General features: G+C 45.5%; 1 protein-coding gene across 1 annotated transcript; it reads left to right on the forward strand.

Moving 5' to 3' along the window:
* Positions 1–10234: 10234 nt before the first annotated feature.
* On the forward strand, positions 10235–13298 carry GADD45A (growth arrest and DNA damage inducible alpha). The gene is made up of 4 exons (XM_044749428.2): positions 10235–10495; positions 11014–11115; positions 11300–11537; positions 12620–13298. The coding sequence occupies exons 1-4, from the start codon at positions 10452–10454 to the stop codon at positions 12731–12733; spliced, it is 498 nt and encodes a 165-aa protein (XP_044605363.1). The 5' UTR covers positions 10235–10451; the 3' UTR covers positions 12734–13298.
* Positions 13299–18253: the final 4955 nt, after the last annotated feature.

Consider the following 18253-nt stretch of genomic DNA (forward strand, 5'->3'; position numbering starts at 1 on the left):
CCATCATCATCACCACTGACAACACTTCTTGCATGTGGAATGCCATCCCTAAAGAGGTTTCTTGACCAAGAATGACCTCAGGCTGTGCTGCTGGGATTGCTAAATCTGAACTACTGGATGATCACTAACAGTAAATCTTTAAGCTGGTCCCAGATTTACGATCAGCTTTAACTCAGAACAGTCTAGTGACTAAGTACATTAAACATCACCTCAGAATTCATTCTTCTGTCCTCAGATTATGAAGCTGTTATAAGACCCAATTTACGGCGTGTTACTCTTGTATTTACTGTCTAATTTGTGTAGATTCTAACTCAAGACAGGGACCCATATAATGGGACGGCTAGACTGCCGTGATTACAGCTGGGTAAAATTTACCACAGCCTGAGATCACACAGCAAATCTCACATTTATCTCAGAAATTCAAACCACATCAAACTGAAGACATCATATTTGAAGTCAACAAAGCCACAGCCCACCTCTGACACTTCCTAAAAATCTATTGCCAAATCTGGTTCTCCAAGAAGACATGTGGGTAAATATTCTAGTGGGTCCTTTATTAGTTTCCTGCTGGTGGTACACAGACTCAGATAGAAGGAGAATTATTTGGAACTACCCAGAAAAGCAGAAAAGTAAGAACCAGAAGCAAAGATCTGTGAGAAAGAGAAATGTCTCTAGCTTTACACTTTTGGCACGCGATAAAAGGCAGCTTTAGTGACAGCAGCCAGATGGAGATCAAATGACAACTGTGAGTTCATAATGGTCTCCAGCGTTCTGGCAAGCACGGGGGCAGGAGGGAAGTGGGAGGGATCCGCTTTACTGGTACTACAAGCCAATCTGGTGCACATCAGCGTTATCTGACGTCAGCTAAAACCAGTTCTGAGGCACTCCATGGGGACCAGCTGCTGGAGACCGCCGGCACCCTGTGCACCCCGCTCCGTGCCTCTGTGCACTCCCCCACCTCCCGCCCTAACAGTTACCGGGCGCTGCCAGTTAATTTATGTTCCCTGCTGTGGGAGGACCCAGATGTTGAGGCTGCAGTGGCTGATTTGAAGGCAGTTCACAAATACAGGAAGCTCTCAGAGGATAAAAGAAATGTAAGGGTATTCTACAGTTTAAGAAACTCATTGTTCTGCCTTAACACACACACACACACACACGTAGGTTTGAATAACATCAGGCTATCCAAACTGCATAAAGATCCAAAGGGCAGGAATGGAGAAAGCTTGTTCATCCATCGTTAGAAGGACACGAAAATGGATTCATCTGTGGCTGTGTTAAAATTCAGCAGAAGTTTTCACAGCATTAGGGGAGGGCAGGGAAGCCCAGGACTTTCACCATCAGCGGTGACGCCCCAAATATTAGAGAAAATGGAAATACAATATTTTAGATGAAGGAATTAAGAACAAAGAAAATTAGAGTGGGAACTGGGAAATGGGTGCGTATGATTAACATTCATGGCATTCTATGTGTCGTACCGTGCAAGTGCTGGATATATATCATCTCATTGAATCGCCATAATACACTTGTGAGATGGGGACTATTATTACTCAGGAAAGAGACAGAGGAGGTTAGGCGCCTCGCCCAAGCCTGACTCCAGGGTCTGCATTCTGAGCACTGTGCTCTGATGCTGCGTGAGCTACAGCTGCTCCAAGGAAGATAATCCACGGCTAAGCAGGGGAGCCCTAGAGTCTCACAGATGTGCGTTTACCTCCTGGCCCTGCCACTCAGCTATGGGCCCTTGAAGCTGGTAACCAGCTTAACCTCTCCAATAGGCCACAGCTTCTTCAGCAATAAAGCGAAGATAACAGTATCCACCTCAAAGATGGTCGGCAGAGTCCAGTGATGTCATATAAATAAAATTTTATCACAGTGCCAAGCATATGATAAGCATTTAACAAATTAGCTGTTTTTATTAATAAATCACAAGGCTCGTTGGAAATCTTCTGAAACATCCCTGGAAACCAACTCGCTGTTGCACACAGATTTTAGAAGGAACTCTTCTAAAGGGAAGCACGTGGGTTGAAATTTGGAGAGCTCAGATTCCTAGAAACTATGCTAATAAGTATTTCAGGTTAAAAGGAATTCTTTTTATTAATAAAAACTTAGAAAAGAATGAAGGGATATTTATCCATATTGTGGATGACAAGAAGTAACTGGAGAAAAAGTAACTTGTCGAGCCCTGCCCAAGCCCCGAATTTAAGGGCTCTTTGCAGCTCGAACCAAAGAAATTGGGATTTACGTTGTGGTTGGATTTAAGGCAAGCAGAGCTCCAGGATCACAGATGGACTTGTTTTCACAGTTTATGTAAAAGATATAAACCCAAATTTATAAAATGGAGTAGAGGCTCCAGTTGCTAGGGATAATGCGAGACACGCCAAATTAACCAAACTTAATTCAGATGGTCATTAAACAATGACCCCACCTGGTTTTCTGTCGTTTTACCATCTGTTGTAGCTGTGTCTTCTCAGATGGGAGCGTTCCCACTAGCTCCCAGGTGCGACCTGTTTATGAAGACCGTGCCAAATCATCCTCCATAGCATTTGGTAACTAGGCAATCTATTAAGGTTAATAAGGCAAGTTGTAACATAATCTCAACTAACCTATGGAAATGGACTGAAATTTTTGAAAACTGATATCAAAGCAGAGGAATATAAATGAGTTTTTAATTCTTTAGACAGATCATCTGGTGATCAAAATTTTAAGGTCCAGAAAACTAACTTTTTTGTGGTCAAGTGAGACATTAGAAGTTTTTTTGGTGACTGCTTAAAATTATAGAATAATTATTAGAATAACAAACTATTAAGCAAAAAGATATTTGAGCTGGAAGGGTTTTATAGAACAAACTTTTCAGTTTCCAGCTGGGATCAGTGTGGGTCTCAAAGGCTGTGGGTTGAGTTGGTGGGGGGAGCGGGTGGCTAAATCTGCAGACCCGTGGCCCTCAGCCCCACCCCCATCGGCTGCTTCAGCCAGAACTCTTCAGCTTTTATCTGTCTATTTGTGGGGATTATGCCTACTATTTCTTTTGGGGAAAGGGAGCTCTCTTAAAAAAAAAATTTGACAAATGGGGAAACTGAGGTAGAGAGAGAGTAAGCAACCTACCTAAGATCACGCATCATTCAAGCTACATTCTTGGAAGGACATCAGATTAGATTTATCATATTGGCTATGCATGCAAAGTAAAGTAGCCACATAGATCCTACTTTTACAGCATCATTTCAAAACTTCCCTAAAACACAGACACAAAATACCAACGATCAAATGAATCTACGAACGTGCCTTCTTGTATTGGATGGTGATGCTTTCCTGAAACAGGGAGGACGGCTTGCCAAGGGTGATGTTCCAGCTGAGAAAGCAAAATCCCTGACACATTTCTGCTTAGTGGCCAGTGACACAACATGCCCTCCCCCTCCCATGTCTTCAGGGGTGAGCTAGAACATATGGCACAGATCCTTAGAGGTCAACAACAGAATGCCAAACACAATCCATCACTTTGCCACAAACTGATATGGTCCACGAAGCACAGGCGTAAAGTGTTCATAATGGACAGCTAGATAACAGTCTGCTTACTGCATTCTTTGGTTACTAAAAATGAGGCTACTTTGGACCTTTACAACATAAAGTCAAACAGTAGCCAGACAGAGTACTGTCAGACAACCCCCAAGACCAGCCAGCCAGAAAGGGGGCTTCAAAAGGCTGCGTCCTAGGCCCGCTTCAAAAGATCACAGGCTTACGGGGTTTAATCGTAAATTATCCTGTTTTAATATTTAATATCTTCCAGACCTTGAGACTGACATTCATTGCCAGAGTGAAGGAGGACCAAAGAGAAATATAAGAATGCATATTATTCACAGAACAGATCTTACAAGCAATTTCAAAGCATAAATTCTACCGGCAGAAATTTCCAGTGAATAGAGATTAAATGCTTACAAGCACTAAAGCCAGAAAAAGAGGGAGGAGATCAAATCATAGTCAAGAATGCTCTGATTTTCCTTTATCCCTTGTTTCTTCTGTTTGCAATCTCCTAAATCTTACCGTTTCTTTCATTCCATCTCCATGTGCGTTTCTTGCATGCTGCTTCTATAGCGACACCCTATCTTTGTCTTTTAGATCTCCCACCTCAACTCTCACCTTTATAAAACCTTGCAAGGTTGTACTCATTATTATAATCTCTTTATGCTATATTGAAAGAACCAGCCTCGAAGCTTGGCAATTACGCACCTTTTAATCTATTGGGGTTTATAAGCGCATACAATACAGACTGGTCGAGGTCACAAATCCTTAGTTTACAAAATCAGCCAGTATATAGCTCCTGAAGAAACATTTAAAAGTTTCTTGGGGCAGAGGTGGAGGGAGTATGAAGAAGAAGATAAAATTCAGGTAAGGGTGCACAACCCTCTGTAACTAAAAAAATACAACCAGCAAAAGTAGGATTCAATCAAACATCTTCCTTGTTAATCTATAAGAAGAGACCACAAGATTTACAGCTTCATGTTCTAGTTCATGAATTACATCTTTAAATCTGTACAACTTATTCATTCAACAAGATCTGATTCAATATTTACTGAGGGTCCACTCTGGGCAAGGAACTAACCACTTAGGGATCCACCTGTGAACAAAACAAATCTTACTCCATTGAACTTATACTTGGGGAGTAGAGTGGGCAGGAGAGTGGGAGCCAGATAATAGACAATATAAATAAATAAAAGATGTTATTATTTAGAAAGTGATTAGTGATATTATTATTTGAAACAGAGAGAACAAGTTTTGGGGCATCAGTAATGCCAGGAGGAGAGGTATTGCAACTCACTGGCCTCATTGAGGAGGGACTTGAAGAGAGTGAGCAATGTGGTTATCAGCAGAAAGAATATTCGGGGCATGCAGTCTGTACCAAGGTCTTGAGGCAAAAGGAAGGCCAAAATGGCTAGAGAGGAACGAGCGTGGGAGAGAGTAGTAAAAGATGAGATTGGGGTGGGGATCTGATATTTTTTTTAAATAACAGCTTTATTGAGATATAATTCACATTCCATACAATTCACCCTACATGTACCATTAAACAGTTTTCCATATATTCACAGAGTTGTGCAATTATCACCACTACCGCTATTAGAACATTTTTGTCATAATGAACAGATTTTGTGGCGCCTTTTAAACTATATTAAGGACTTTGGCTTTTACTCTGAGTAAAAAGAGGAGCCATTGGCAAGTTCGGGTCAGAGAATTAAGCGTAATTTGACTTGCTCTTTATAGAATCGCTGAGGCTGCTGGAGGTGAGTAGAGGGAGGGCGAAAGCAGACAGAGAGAAACTAGTTGTTGCAGTTATCCAGGTGGGAGATGATGGCGATGCTGGCGGCGCCTCTGAGAAATGGTTGAATTATTTTACATTTTGAAGTAAGCTGATAGGATTTGCTGATGGACTGGATGTGGGTTGTGAAGGAAAGAAGTCAAAGATGATACCATGGTTTGGAGACTGAGCAAGGGGAAGAATGGAGTTGCCTTTGACTTACAGGAGGACAATTAGGAGGCCAACTTTGTTTTTGTCATTTTAAATTTGAGATGCTCATTGTATACTGAGACAGAGATGATGAGTAAGTCTGAGGTTCAGAAGAGATGACTGACCAGATTGCAAGCACATTCAGGAGTCATCAGCATATAAGTATTTAAGGCCATGAGACTGGATGAGGTCACCGAGAGAGTGAGTGTGGATCAAGAGGAAAAGAGGTCCAAGGACAGGGCTGTTAAGCGTTAGGACGAAGAGAACTTTGCAATGATGTAGGTGGGTAAAAAGAATCAGCTCTTCTATTTCAGAGACAGAAAAATCAGAAACCTGCTCAAGGAACCAGAACAGACTACCAAAATGGCCAATTACTAACTCAGACCACCTACCTTCTTTGCCAGTGACTCGTCCAGCAAACGGAGACATTCACAGAGAGAACATTCCTACAATAGAAGCCTTAACTGAGGAGGAAGCTGGGGAAATTGGGCGAAGGGGTCCTTGAAAAATGTCTCTTCATTTGACCCCTCGACTGGCTGGCCCCCGCATGGTTGGTGAAATGCGAACACCTGGTGGCAATACAAGGTGGTTAGCCTAAAGCTCAAAGCCACACCACGACTCCACCACCATGAATATTCATAGCTGAAGGAAAGTTTCATAAGGTCAGGGTTTGTTGAACACACAAGATGGAATTAAGGGAGTAGTAGTAGGTTTCGATGCTATATAACAACTGACCACAAAAAGTGGTTTACAATAGCACTCATTTAGTACCTCAGTTTCTGCAGCTCCGAAGTCCAGGCATAGCCTAGCTGGGTGCTCTTCTCAGGGTCTCACAAGGCCAAACTCAGTGTTTCCCATGCTATATTCTCACCTAAAGGCTTGACGCGGGAAGGATCTGTTTCTAAGCTCCCTCAGGGTGCTGGCAAAATTCATTTCCTTGCAGCTGTAGAATATAGAAGTTCGCTTCTTCAAAGCTCGTACTGGAGAAAGAGAGTCTCTGATGCCTCCAGTCTCTCTTCAGAGAAGGCCTCGGCCCTCTTTTAAAGGGCTCTCCTGATCAGGTCAGGCCTACCTAGCATAAGCTCCCTTTTGATTAACTCAAAGTCAACTGATTAGGCACCATAATTACATCTGCAAAATCCTTTCACTTTTGCCGTAGAACGTAATATAATCGTGGGTGTGATAGCCCAACATCATTGCTGTATTCTATTGGTTAGAAGCAAGGCTTGGGTTCTGCCTACACTCCAGGGAAGAGGGTTATACAGAGCTTAAATCAGCTTAGAGATGATTGAGGCCATCTTAGAATTTGCCTCCCACAGTGATGGTCCAAGAAACCAAACATTTACGTTAAATTCAAATGCAAGTATTGATCCTAAGAAATGACAAATTTTTTTTCCTGGTTTTTCTCCCCAAATTCCCCTAGTACATAGTTGTATATTTTAGTTGTGGGTCCTTCTAGTTGTGGCATGTAGGACACTCCTCAGTGTGGCCTGACGAGCAGTGCCATGTCCACGCCCAGAATCTAAACCAGCGAAATCCTGGGCCTTGGAAGTGGGGCACACATTTTTAGGTGACAGCAAATCTTGTCTGAATGATCTTCTCCAGGGAAGAAATGAAGGAAATTCAGAGGCTGCCTTTAGAAACTAACTTCACTAGACTTATGCAAAAAATACATCAGGAACCTTATAATTTTTAACAATATAATAGAATATAATACTAGAGTTCTAGGTAGGTAGTAGATACATCTGTCACAGTCTAATTGATCTCCTGTAATGTAAACAATGATCTCATACTGAAATAATAAGCATCATATTTCTTTCAGATGTTAAAGGATTGATTACTTTTCGAAAAAAAGAAAAGTTATCATTCTATACTATAGAACCAGTAGTAGGATTATATATATATACTAAAAGTGAAGAAAAATCAAAAAGACTCTTGAGATGCAAAGTGAGTAGCATTGCTAAATAAGTTAACAATTCTTGAGGACGTACTTCCATCTGATTTCCAAACATAACCATTTGGCATCCTGACAAATATTAGTACAAGGTCAATTCCATTCCTGTGCAGTTGAAGTACTTGGAGATACCTGAGGTAGTTTTAAAAATGATTTCACAAATTGGAGTTATTTTTTAAAATACCTATATGTATATGTATATATGTTCTGTACTGATCTAGGGAAATTCCTCTGATTTATCATTGGGTACTAACTTCCCCCAGGACTAAGGAGCCTTTATGAAATATAGCATCTACGATCATCCTAATGTCTAACTGTAATCTAACTGGAGCTGAATGCAGCTTCTACTTGCAGCCATGAGGACCAGCCTCCAACATAATCACTGATGAAACATTCTAGGAAGACTCAGCAATGAGGCAAAATGATGTAACATATCTGAGTCAGAAAACATGACAAAGGAATATTTTTGAATACTGGAAGCCTAGGCTTATCTCACCGAGAACAACTCACGACACTGGAACAAATCATTTTCCCCTGAGGCCGCATAAGCAGGACAGGGTCTGAGAGAGGCTCTAGGCCTGAAGAAGTAGCCCTTTTAGACCAGTTTTGCTGCACAGAGTTGACTTGGGTGGAGCATTATTAGGGCTGTGGCTCATTTGAATTGACATAAACAATACACGGGTTCTACTATCCTACAGTTTCCGTTCAGATGACTAAAGTCATGGGACTTCCAGCATAGCTAGCTGATGACAGTGCATGCTATTTTGTCCCAAAATCCAGTTCAAGCATGGATGTACCAATTAGATGGGAAGCTCTTTAAAGGCAAAGGACCAGGAATTGTACAGTTCTTGGTGTATAGTAGGACATCAAAGAAGTTTTTTTGAACTAAAGTTCAGTGCGGAACATCTTAGAATTCATGCAATGCACAGGACTGCAAGATCCTGAGACCTTCTTGTTCAACTCAGATTCTGTTCAATTCAGTAAACATTGACTGTGCTTCTCCTAAACGCAGAAGTTGTGCTGGGTATCAAGAACACCACGTTGATGATGTCACAGTCCCTGCTGTTAAGAAAGGCACATGCATCCCTAATTCTTTGTCGGCTTGCTATGACCACACTTTCTTCCGAGGAACCTGTAAGAAAGGCCTTGGAGTTCCACAGAACACAGTTCAACAGTTTCCAAATGACTCAGGCCAGATTGTATAATTCAGGGTTTGTCTGCAAAACTTGAGGTGCTTCAGCACCTACCTAAATTTCAGCTTTAAGGAATTCTTTAACAAAGACATTACATGTTAGGATTTAAGGTATAGACATGAAATACACAGCCACCCTTGGGGAAATTATGCATTGGCCACCGCCATTCCTTTGCTCACACATTGTCCCTTGCTGACAACACAGGGATTAAGTGCAAAATAGCAGCTCAAGTAAATGAGCCAGAAAACCAACCTATCACTTTTCTCTTCCACTAAATTAAGATCAAGAGAGCTGGAGAATATTTTGTCTAGAATGACACAAACATACGGGTGCAAAAACTCCCATGTACCTCTGCAAAAGATGACTTCTGTGACCTTTGGCTATACAGTGACCTTAATAATGCAAGCCCTGTTTTGAGCGCAAGCATACGGGGGGAATTTTCGCCACTTTTGGTGACTTTAGTAGGTTTAAGACATGCTTTTGCACTTATTGCATAAAGTCATAAAACAAAGAAAAAACTTGCAACCTATTCAGTGAAAGTCTATACATTAAAGTTTGCTTTTCAAAAATGCGTAACTGCTGCTTGCTTTCCACCCACAGGTTGCCATTATCTCAAAGGTGAAATTTTAGCACATGACTAAAAGGTCTTATAGCTGCAGCTTTGTGATTCAGCATCTACCATCCATAATTCGCTGTGAGATCATAGGCCCTCTGTGGAGGGTAGTGACATACTTGCCTTGTGAAAGGAAGCAAAGGGCACATTGGCAGCATTTTGAATTTAGACTTGTGACTTATGTGGGTGTCAGACATTTGTCTCCTAGCTGGTGCCTTCAGAAGGCTCCTCCTTTGGGAAAGGCTCCCTGAGAACGGCAAGTTTGGGTTGCAGGCTAGGATACACACATGTGGGCACCAGCTCCTCGGGAGCACGGTTTCCCAGAGTTACCCCGGGCAGGTGGGAAGGCTTTCTGCTTTCTGCAGAAAAGATTCCAACTTGGTTCCCTGCCATCACCAAACACAAATGTGTTGATTTTTCTTTTTTGAGCTTCCAACCCTTGCAACCTTCCAAAAATAAATCAAACCAGCCATCAGGGCACCGAAATAATACTGCTACTAATAAGCAGCTTTGCCTAGACTTACATAAACAACACTTCTGAGGTAAACCTTGCTCCAGAGGTCTGGACACACTCTTTTTATGTAAACTGCTTACTAATAATTACTGGACTTGGGTGCATTAACCCCGAAAATAGATTTTAATAGCAACCCCTAGAAACAAAAGACATGAAACGACAATAAAAAAAAGTGCACCAACTAGAAAAAACGCTTGGCAGCCAGCTCCAGCCCGGCTGAAGACTCGCTCCCCCCACCCCTGCAAAGCCCTCCTCTCCTTCGGGCCCCGCCCCCAGCCCTGCCCCCCAGCCCTGCCCCCAGCCCCGCCCCGCCCCGCCCCCGCTCCGAGGCTCGCCTCCCGCGTGGCCCCTCCCCCTTCCGCTCCTCTCCGCCCACTTCCAGGAGCTGGGGTCAAATTGTCGGCGCAGGCTGATTTGCATAGTCCAATGGCTGCGCGTATGCAAATGAGGCGGGCGGTGGTTGGCCGGCCTTGGCAGGATAACTCCGGCGAGCGGGGCCTTTGTCCCGCAGTGGCTGTGAGGCGACAGCCGGGTTGGAGCGGCGGCTGGTGGCGGACGGGTGACGGCGGGGCGGCGGGCGCTGGAGCGGCCGGGCCGGGAGTGCAGAGAGCAGGCGCCCGCGCGCCCTCGGTGGCAGGAGCAGCCCGCAAGCCGCTCTCTCTCGGGGCGGGACCTGCAGTTGCAATATGACTCTGGAGGAATTCTCGGCTGGCGAGCAGAAGACCGAAAGGTGAGTCGGCCGAGCGTCCCGCGGGGGAGCTGGGGGAGTGCAGCGGGGCGCCGGGAGGTTTGCGCGGGGCGAGCGGGGAAAAGTTTGCAGAGCGTGCCTCCCGCCTTTCTCGCTCGGGGACCCTCCCAGGGGCGCCCGCGGACGGAAGGAGCATGCCCCCCAGCCCGGCCGAGCCTCTCGGGCCTTTGCAAAGGGCAGCAGGGACTGTCCCTGCGGTGCGGCTGCTGCGGCGGGCAGCCTGTGTCTGCACCCAGCCTGGGATTGGCAGTGCCCTCCGGGAGGGTGGCGGGTGACACTCTCGGGGCTTCTCACCGGATCCCGGCGTGTGGGCGTGCGTGGGGTCGTGGGGGGGGGGGGCCGGGTCAGGCCTGGGAGCCCGAGTTTGCAGAAAGGTGAGGGGCGCGGGGGTGCGCACTCGGGGGGAAGGTCGCGGGCGGGGCGGGGCGGGGCGCGGGGGTCGGCGACGGCCCCGAGGGCGCCCGGGCTGACGGGACCCTCTTGCTCTTGCTGGCGTGTAGGATGGATAAGGTGGGGGATGCCCTCGAGGAAGTGCTCAGCAAAGCCCTGAGTCAGCGCACCATCACGGTCGGGGTGTACGAGGCGGCCAAGCTGCTCAATGTGTAAGTGGGGCCCCCGCGTGTCCCCCGGGGTCTCCTGCCCGCCCCAGCCCGGGAGGTGGCCCCTCGCCCCGCAGCGCCGCTCTCCGTCTGCGCGGCGGCTGCCTGTCCCCGGGGAGCGAGCGGGCAGGGCGCGACCCCCGGGCCCCGGCGCTCACCTGCCGCCAACCCCCCCTGCTGCCCACAGCGACCCTGATAACGTGGTGCTGTGTCTGCTGGCGGCGGACGAGGACGACGACAGGGATGTGGCCCTGCAGATCCACTTCACCCTGATCCAGGCCTTCTGCTGCGAGAACGACATCAACATCCTGCGCGTCAGCAACCCGGGCCGGCTGGCCGAGCTCCTGCTCCTGGAGCCCGACGCGAGCCCGGCGGCCAGCGAGGGCGCCGCGCAGCCCCCGGACCTGCACTGCGTGCTGGTGACGGTGAGCGCCAGGGCACGCGGCCGGCGGGGCTGGAGGCCCGGAGGGAGGGGAGCGGGGCCTAAGAGTCGCGTGACTGCAAACCGGCCACGGGTGGGGGTCACGAGCGTGGCTGCCTTTGCCCCATTAAAGCGTGTGGCTGGACTTTCAGCCGAGATGGGCTAGTTTCATCATCAGGATTTTCTCTGGTACAGAACTTGTCTAAGCACGTTCGAGGCTGCCAGCAGCGGAAGAGATCCTTGTGAGTCAGCACTGTCAGCCCAGCTACTCCCTACCTACAGCTGCGCTACCTCCCGTGACTAATTCCTTTAGCAGGGCAGATTAGATAAAGCCAAATAAATTCCTGGCTCACCCTCATTAAGGAGTCAGCTTCATTCTCTGCCAGTCAGAGCTAAAAATAGAATCGGTGTAAGGAGACAGCCCTTATTAATTCCCTAGAAATACATTAAGAGGATAGAGTGGAAATTTTTTCTTTGCAATCTTGCATTTTTTTCACTGGAGCTATTTTTCCTAGTTAAAAACCTTTGGTAGGTAGATAGCTTATGTTTTCAGAGGTAAATGTGATACCTTTTGGTTTTTTTACGTTTTACTACTTTTTTGGCTGATCTAACTAAGTGGCAGCCTAATTATTTTGCTGGTCCTGCAAAATACGACTCTGCATTTGGGGAGGATAACAGGTGGCAATTCTAGGTAACTGCTGGGCAGCTCTCTTCTCGTTGCAGGCACAGCATGGAAGTATTTCTCAGTCATTTAGCTCAGGTCTCAATACAAGTTTGGTAGCACAAACCTGTGAATGATACTCTCATGCAAAACTGAATAAATAGTATCATGCAAACATATGTATAAGGCTCAGTGGGTTGCATGCTTCAGACTTGGCAGCATTATGGTTTAGGAGAGAATTACCTGTAATGATTTTGCAGGAAACCCGCCTGCCTAGCAGAAATGTTATTTTTTATGGTCGTAACTGGTCTCCATGTCACACAAAGTATAGAATGTTCATGTGTGTTCCGCTCAAAAGTAATGTAATTATTAGCAAATGCTGATTTTTTTTAATAGTAAATTTATTTTTCTACATTTGTTCCCAGAATCCACATTCATCCCAATGGAAGGATCCCGCCTTAAGTCAACTTATTTGTTTTTGCCGGGAAAGTCGCTACATGGATCAGTGGGTGCCAGTGATTAACCTCCCTGAACGGTGATGGCATCTGAATGCAAATAACTGAACCCAGTTGCACTGAAGTTTTGAAATACCTTTGTAGTTACTCAAGCAGTTACTCCCCACACTGATGCAAGGATTACAGAAACTGATGTCAAGGGGCTGGGCGAGTTCAACTACATGTTCTGGGGGCCCGGAGATAGATGACTTTGCAGAGGAAAGAGGTGAAAATGGAGAAGGAAGCTGTGTTGAAACAGAAATACAAGACACAAGGAACAAAAATGACAAAGAACCACGCAGGAAGGAAAACAAACTATGTATTAATTTAGGATGGTTGAGTTACATTTAAATAAACCAAATATGCTTTGTTAAAAGTTTAAATGTGCGGCCGTAGTTTGGGTATTTTTGGTTTATATGCCCTCAAGTACAAGAAAAGCAGAAAGGGTTAATCATATTTTAAAACCATATTTTATTGTATTTTGATGAGATGTTAAACTCTCAAAGTTTTATTATAAATTGCACTAAGTTATTTTATGACATGAAAGGTTATTTATGCTATAAATTTTTTGAAACACAATACAATAAACGTATGGAATAATTGCATCATTTCTTAATGTGTGCTTTTGTTTCTTTTAACTTGGACTTTAAACAAGTGTTTTTATATGGAAAAATTAAAACCCTTCTGAAATCATATATAGTGTATGTGTGTCTATATAGATATATATGTGTATATATATATTTTTTCCACTTTGAAATATTTGGGCTGAACATGGGGGCATAGTTTTATTTTTGTATTCTTTATTTAACAGGGCGTTTTACTGATGCCCTCTCTACACTCTGTCCAAAGTCAGAAAAACAAAGGTGATTTAAGAGGAGTTGGGAAAAGAAGTGGTTAGAGATTGAATTTGCAAAATCTAAATAATCACAGTTCACTGATGTTAGTGTTATTATAAGATTTATGCAAAATGCTAAGGGAAGCAGGAAAAGGAACCCAAAGTGCCTGCCAGACCAGGGACGTTTTCACGGGGGAGAGCGTTTTATCTGGGTCTGAAAGCATGATTGGCATTTCCCAGCCAGAGAGAGGAGAAGGATGTTGCTAGCAGGGGGCGTGAGTTTGTGACAAGTGTGGAGGCCTGAGAGACCAAAACCTGTTAAGAGAGCAAAGAGTGACTGCGCTTCTGGTGCCGGAAGATAAGGAGAGAAGGCTAGAAAGGCAGGTGGGGTTAGGCTGAGACTGCAGGATGTCCTGTGTCACCCCCAGGCCCTTGGGCTTCCTTCTGTCACCTGGGCAGAGACCTTCATGCAGGGAGTGACGTGATCAATGTCTAGGAAGCTCGCACTGGGGGTTATTGGGATAGGAGGCCATGGGTAAGAAGGCCAAGCTGGAAGCAACTGTGACAGCCCAAGGCCGTGCATCTTGCAGAACCATATTTAGGGAACAGTAGGGAAGTGGCCTGGCAAAGATTTCTGGCGCCCATACTCTAGACCTGTGTGCCTTCCAGCTGAACACTTCTGTGTTTCTGAGGGGTCTGGTTAAATTATATCAGATGGGAGAAATGGGAGAAAAGAGCAAAAGAAATGAAACCCTTCAGCAGAACAATTATCTTTTAGTTGGAACAGTCACTTGATAATTAAGTGCACCAATCTCATGCAGATGGAGCCAAAGAAAGCAAAAATGCGTCCCGAGGCAGGGCCTGGCGCAGCTACAGGGCATCGCACTTTCCTTTGCCTGCTTCTCAAACCACATGCATCTTTGTCATGACTCCACGCCATCAGGAAAAAGTAGAAAACCTGAGGAGAGAAAAACCAACCAACTAGCAGTAACAAAAAGCTGCATTTCTGTCTATGGATGAAGGGGGCCGTGAGCCCTTCACCTTGCAATTAAGTTTCTGTTTTTCCACATCTGCTAGAAATGTGGGGTTTTTAGACCTTGTTTAGGTCATTGTAGCTTTGATTTAAGCCAGCGCCCCATGCAAAATGTAACTGGTATTTAATATTTAGTTTTTACATTACCAAAAGATTGAGAACTGTGAGTTTTAAACCGTGGAATTTTTTGCTTCCCGCTAGAGTAAGGATTTTCAATCCCTTTCTACAACTCCTTCGTTACAAACCCTTCTGCAAAGCTGAGTGCGTTAAACCGGAAGGCAGGGTGCAGAGGAGCAGCTTAGCTTGTGGGCAGTGTGGGGAGCAGCCTGTGCTAGTCCCTTCACAGCCTGTTCTCCTCTACGGAAAAATGGAGATACAATTATCCATCTTGCAGACTTGTCGCCTCTCCTACAATACTGTAACTTCCCTGAAGGTAAGAACTAACGTGTGGTGCATAATCATAGCCCAGGACTTCGCACACTCCCAGCAAGCAGTAGGTGCTGGATTAATGTGTGTTGACTGAATGAGGGATTTAGAAATAATGAGTTACAAACTACCTGGTGCATGACAGGTGCCCAGTATAGTGTGTCTGCTACAGGCAGTAGCAGAAGCGGAAGTTTTAAGGCATCAGAGAAACCTGTCTGTTGCTTATAAGATACGTCATATATGTATCTTAAGAAAGGAGTTTCGAATCTCTATTAGAAATTGATAGTGCTTCGGGACATGGAGTGGCAGTATATATTCTTCAGATTGTTTTGTTTCAGGAAAATCTCAACAGTTAATGCAATGCTGTCGTTTGGGTTTTTCTTTTAAGTTTTAAGTGTTGTTATTCTTTTCTGATTGAACATCTGCAAAATTAACATGGCATTGGAAAATCCAGTCGTGAAAGTGAGCTAATTGTCAGCAAGTGTGCAACCCCCTGGATGGCCTCTGCCGCTAACTGACGGTAACCTTCTTCACCTGTCGCTTTAAACCTACTTGTCCCAAGTAGGTGGAACTGTTAGAACAGGAGCAAAAAGTCCCCTCATTTCCTGAAGGTGTGTTGTGTATGGAAAATACCTATTTTTTCCACTGGCAACTTCATCTCAGTGTTGAATAGCATGGCTCGTCCTCTGTGCAATCACCGAGGCCCGAGGCCTGGGCGACTTCTGTCCTGAAGGGCTCGTGAAGGCCGCCGGTCTCCTCTACTCCATGGAACCCTGTCAAATCACTGTAACCCACTGAAAACCATGTACTGCAACCCCAGGGAGATCACTGTTTCCTCAGTTCTCGACTATATAGATTACAGTTTATTCTTTGATGTGCGGTAAAAGGCTGCAAGCAACGAGGTGTCTTTCCTTCAAATGAACAAAACTCTCACTGGCATGATTTAACACGAGGCCAGTGTCCCTCAAATTGAGTCGAATCTTTTTTTTCTTCCTAACGATCCTTAAATAAACATAAGAAACTGTGAGAAGACCACCAAGAAATATTTAGTGAGCGCTTACTGTGGGCAAGGAACTGTGCTGGTTATTTTGGAGCCTACCCATGCTCTGGCCTCAGGGAGGTCACGGTCTAGCGAACAATGAGAGTTGGACATTGATGTAATCAAAGCAAAAAGCATCCAGTACCGGAAGACAGGCCCAGAGAACTGCTTCGTGAGCTCAAAGGGTAGGGATCTCTGGAGGGCGTATGGGAATGGTGTGGAGGAGAAGGTTGTATGCTCTTTGATCAGAAGCTGGCGTTGTATTCTGCAAGCCACACAAATGACTGACTTGATTGAATACTGAGTATAATTCTGCTAGGGCCTGCGGAGGATACACAAATGTGCCTATAGGAGCACTTGGCCTTAAGAAGCTTAGAATCAAATAAGGAAATCAAGATCAGCACATTCGTGCCTTTCACACCATTTACTGCAAACCCATCATGTCCCTGGCATGGTGTGAGGTCCCAGGGCTACAGCAGTGAAAAGACAGGGTCTCTGCCTACAGGGAAGTGCGTCATGAGGTGCAGACGCCTGAGCCTGACGTCTGCAGTACTGGGTGACAAGTCCTGATTCAAGACCCAAGTGCTCCTGGGACCGGAAGGAGAAGAGACCTGTGCGACACTGGAAGGGCATTTGTTCCTGGACAGGACCTGCAGCTCTAGAGGGTAGGGATGCAAGGCTTGTTTGGGGCCGGCTTCCAGAGACGACCACAATGCGTATATTGGGCTCACTTCACGTGGAGCACTGTGTGAAGCACTCTACATCCAGTAGCAACTCTTTAGCCTCCCAGCAACCGTATGGAAGGAGGTACTATTACCATTACCGTTTTGAGGGTGAGGAGACTGATGCACAGATGAATTGGCCTGGTCGTATTGTTAGTAAGTGGCAAATCCAGGATACAAAAGGAGGCAGTCTGCTCTCAGAGCCACATTCTCCAGTGACAGGTGGGGAGGTGGGAAAGGGGGTGGGAACCAGACCGGGAGGGGCCTTGCAAGCCAGGTGTTTTCACCAGGTGACAGGAAGCCATTTAAAGGTAACATAAGGGGTCAGCCCCTTAGGGTAGGGTTAGGTTCACACACTCTGCTTCAGCGGCCCAGGATTCGCCAGTTTGGATACTGGGTGTGGACCTACACACCGCTCATCAAGCCATGCTGTAGCAGGCATCCCACATATAAAGTAAAGGAAGATGGGCACGGAATGTTAACTCAGGGCCAGTCTTTCTCAGCAAAAAAAAAAAAAAAAAAAAAGGAGGCTTGGCAGCAAATGTTAGCTCAGGGCTAATCTGCAAAACTAAAATAATAACTTAAAACTGAGAGAAGAGGCACGGTGTTATCACTGCCATGAGGGAGGCAAGGAAGAGATGAAACCATGGCTCACAGAGCCCTAATGCGAGGCCGGAAATAGGGAGCCAAGAGAAATTTGGCTGACACCATGGTCAAGAAAAATTTGTTTTGAATCGGTTGTCAACATTTAAACATGGAGAAATTTCTTGGACAAATCCTGATTTCTACCATCTCTTGAAAATTTGCTGTGTGTGGCAGCAATGGGTCCACATTTTGTGCGGCAGCAACTGGCTGAAGCTGCAAGGAGGCTCCTCCTTTTTAGACAAGGATTTCCAGTTTGCCACAGACCCCACCCCTCCCTATTGTAAACTCAAGCCTGCTGGACTCACTTAGGCTTCCCGTCTTAATCCTTTTAGGCATGTGGGGTCCACCCTTCACCCCCAACAACTAGTATCTCTCAGTCTGGGGTCAGATTCTTCCTGTGTAAAATAAGTTTGTGCTAGCAGAATTTCTCAAATTGTTCTGATTATAGTAAAGACCTGGGGGCATTTGTTATAAATATAGCTTCAAGACCCCTTTCCAGGAGCTTCAGATTAAGTGGGGCTGGGATAAGGCTCAGAATTTATTTTCTTAACAACTACTTCAGGTATTTCTTATTTTCAGGGAAGTTTGAGAAACACTACATGCTCTCTTGGAGTCCTTCCAGTTGAAATTCAGCAGAACCACTATACAAATCTCAGGGCAGGCGAGGGAGCGGGCAGGAGCAGCTCTCGCTTATCAGTCTCCCTGATGTCAGCCCTGCAGGAGCCAAGGCATATGCCCTGCTCCGCAGAGGTCGAAGAAATTCCCAGGGAAGAGGTTTAACTGGAACAATTTGCTCCCTGGAGACGGAGTTAGACTTTACTAGTTCACTAAGGTGACTAGTGCACAAGTTACAAGAACCACAAAA

Source organism: Equus asinus, chromosome 16 (assembly GCF_041296235.1).
Source record: "Equus asinus isolate D_3611 breed Donkey chromosome 16, EquAss-T2T_v2, whole genome shotgun sequence".
In the NCBI taxonomy this organism is placed as follows: domain Eukaryota; kingdom Metazoa; phylum Chordata; class Mammalia; order Perissodactyla; family Equidae; genus Equus; species Equus asinus.